Source organism: Austrofundulus limnaeus, unplaced genomic scaffold (assembly GCF_001266775.1).
Source record: "Austrofundulus limnaeus strain Quisiro unplaced genomic scaffold, Austrofundulus_limnaeus-1.0 Scaffold89, whole genome shotgun sequence".
In the NCBI taxonomy this organism is placed as follows: domain Eukaryota; kingdom Metazoa; phylum Chordata; class Actinopteri; order Cyprinodontiformes; family Rivulidae; genus Austrofundulus; species Austrofundulus limnaeus.
The window spans coordinates 1,892,976-1,896,067 of NW_013952491.1; the positions used below are offsets into that span (position 1 = coordinate 1,892,976).

Sequence of the window (3,092 nt, forward strand, 5' to 3'; positions counted from 1 at the left end):
AACTATGACATTTATCAATTTATGAATCATGTGGTGAAAAACTGACTTTGAAAAATAAATCTGTTCTTTTTTTATAAAAGGCTAAATAAAACAAAAACCTTGGTGGTAATCTTTGACTGTGTAACTTTACAAACGGCACCCCATAATATATCATGTTTGTGTTGTGTTGAAATTTATTGTCTCAATAAAATAAAACTAAATCTATTTTATTACAATAAAATAAAGACAAACAGCTGTTTTCTCTCTGCTGTGCTCCAGCGTCAGCACAAGCAGCCTGCAGCGCCACCATCTGCTCAGATTAGCAGAGCATTTGTCCAGATGTCCCTGCTTGACCAGATTACAGTAAGTAAGCCTTCAAAGTAAAAGTCTCAGTTTCATCAAGTATTTTCTGCTGAAATGGATGAACTATTTGGACGAAATTATTTGTTGTTTGTTGTAAATAATTTCAGCTGAAGTTTATTGTAAATTTGAAGTTATTTTTTTAAATAAAGAGCAGATTTAAGATTTTTTCTTCACTCTGCTCAATTTCATTAAGAACTTGTTTGTTTTCTTTTAATTATTGTGTTAGTTGTGTGTGTTTTTTCTGAGTTAAATAAATAAAACTGTCTCTGTTTTTGTTGTTTGGTGGTCAGGCTGCAGAGGAACGGCCTGCGGTCTGAGTGGATCCAGGACTTTGTGGCAGTTCTGAGCTGTGGTCAGAGAGGTCGCTCCGTCAGGTCAGAATAAAAACACAGATTATTTCTCTCTGTAATCTGCTGCTGATGGGCTGGTTTCTTGTTGGCAGTGTGGAGGAGAGCTGGATCGGAGCGGAGGAAGCCGTGAGTTTAACGTGTCGCTGCCTGCAGCTCAACACAAACCTTCAAACCGTCCGGTAAACTCTGGAGCTCTGACAGGAAGTCCTTCATATTTATCATCATTTCCAGCTCAAACTGTTTGTTTCACAGGATTCAACAAACAACTTTACACCTGAGCCTGAGGAACCAGGAGCCGAACTCCAGCAGGTGCAACTTCAGCTCATCTTCAGCTTTATCCTCACAGAGCTTCAGTCTGAGCTGCTTCCTCTAAAAAGAATCGTTTGATTTCAGGTGTGAAGCTGAACGTCCTGCTCAGTCTGCGGTCACAAGCTTCAGGTATTTATTTACTGCTTAGCTTGACAACAGCTTCGTTATAAAAACAACAACGTGGCAGAATTCTGTCATGTTTAAGGTTCAAAACAAAACTAAAAAACAGCATTTTCTGTCAAACTAATGACTGAACGACAGCTAAAAGCTGCAGAACAGTTCGAAACGGATTTGTTCCAGCTAACAGTAGCTAAAGGCTAATTAAAAGAAACAAATCATCAGCTAAAAGTAGTTAAAGGCTAATTACAAGAAGTAATCATCAGCTAAAGGTAGCTAAAAGCTAATTAAAAGAAGCAAACATCAGCTAAAAGTAGCTAAATACTGATTAAAAGAAGCAAACATCAGCTAAAAGTAGCTAAAGGCTGATTAAAAGAAGCAAGCATTAGCTAAAAGTAGTTAAAGGCTAATTACAAGAAGCAAGCATCAGCTAAAAGTAGCTAAATTCTTATTAAAAGAAGCAAACATCAGCTAAAAGTAGCTAAATTCTTATTAAAAGAAGCAAACATCAGCTAAAAGTAGCTAAATTCTAATTAAAAGAAGCAAAACATAAGCTAAAAGTAGCTAAAAGCTAATTAAAAGAAGCAAGCTTCAGCTAAAATTAGCTAAAGGCTAATTAAAAGAAGCAAGCATCAGCTAAAAGTAGCTAAAGGCTAATTAAAAGAAGCAAACATCTAAAAGTAGCTAAAGGCTGATTAAAAGAAGCAAGCATCAGCTAAAAGTAGCTAAATTCTTATTAAAAGAAGCAAACCATCAGCTAAAGGCTAATTAAAAGAAGCAAGCATCAGCTAAAAGTAGCTAAAGGCTAATTAAAAGAAGCAAGCATCAGCTAAAAGTAGCTAAAGGCTAATTAAAGAAGCAAAACATCAGCTATAACTAGCTAAATGCTAATTAAAAGTTTAAACCCAAATAAAAGTTTTGATTTGTACCATGGAAATGATGGAAGCAGCTAAAGAGGAGTTCACGGTGGTTTACTGGGAGCAGGCTGCTGAAAAACTGAAATTGATCGTAAACACGTCAGTGTCTGCACTCAGACCTGACGCTGCACAACTTTGATCATTAAAGTAAAATAATTCAGGATAAAACAGCTCTCAAGACTCTTCAATTTCTAAAAAGACCATTTCTAAAGTGAAACCATAACGCTGCAGGAGTTCAGGCTCTGATCACTTCCTGTTCCACAAAGTAACAGATGTGCTAACAGAATATAAAGCTTGTTCTTTAAATGAAATAAACTAAAAACATAGCCAGTTTCAGTTCTTTAATTGCCATTTTTAGTTTTAATACTGAAAAATTAACACTAGATTATTTGTTTTATTTTGAAAGAACAAACCAAACACAGAAAAAACACAAACAGGGATTCTGTGTAAGTTTAGTCAACAGATTTTCTTTTATTTCAACAATGTAAAGTTTTTTTTGTTGAAAGTTACTCGCTGACATGTCTGTGTGGTTCTCAGCCTGGTGGACTGCTCTGCAGACGGAGGACAGTTGTCTCCTCTGGGGGACGTCCTGCCTCAGTGTCCGTCCCTCACAGAGCTGGAGTCAGTTTGGATTTCATACCTTCAACCTTAAAGCTGAGCAGCACCTGGCTCTGCTGCTCTAACATCTCTGTGGTTTCTCTCAGTTTGTCCCACAACAGACTGGGTCCAGGCGGAGCCAGGTTCCTGTCGTCTCTGCTGCCCCTGCTGCCGAACCTCACCTGCCTCAGGTGAGCGCTTTAACCCCGCCCCTCAAAGAGAGTGAGACTGAACCTGACTCGGACCTTCTTGTCCTGCAGTGTTGGAGTCGGAGGGAGCTGTGTGTGTGTCCTGGAGGAGCTCTGTCAGGTCCTGCTGCGGACCCCGGCCCTCCACAGCTTAAAGTGAGGAGCGGACTTTTATTTTGAAGGAGATGTTTTAAAGAAACCATGGTTCCAAAAAAACAAGTGTGTGTGTGTGTGTGTGTGTGTGTGTGTGTGTGTGTGTGTGTGTGTGTGTG

General features: G+C 38.7%; 1 protein-coding gene across 1 annotated transcript in view; it reads left to right on the forward strand.

The window, feature by feature from the left end:
• The window catches only part of LOC106520250 (protein NLRC5), a gene marked incomplete at its 5' end in the record, with an annotated part of 23,328 nt that overhangs the window by 6,746 nt on the left and 13,490 nt on the right, over positions 1–3,092 (forward strand). The window contains 8 exon segments of the mRNA XM_014012224.1: positions 259–342; positions 633–716; positions 785–871; positions 945–1,001; positions 1,086–1,130; positions 2,573–2,656; positions 2,740–2,823; positions 2,893–2,976. Of these exon segments, the coding sequence (XP_013867678.1) occupies positions 259–342; positions 633–716; positions 785–871; positions 945–1,001; positions 1,086–1,130; positions 2,573–2,656; positions 2,740–2,823; positions 2,893–2,976 (609 nt within the window).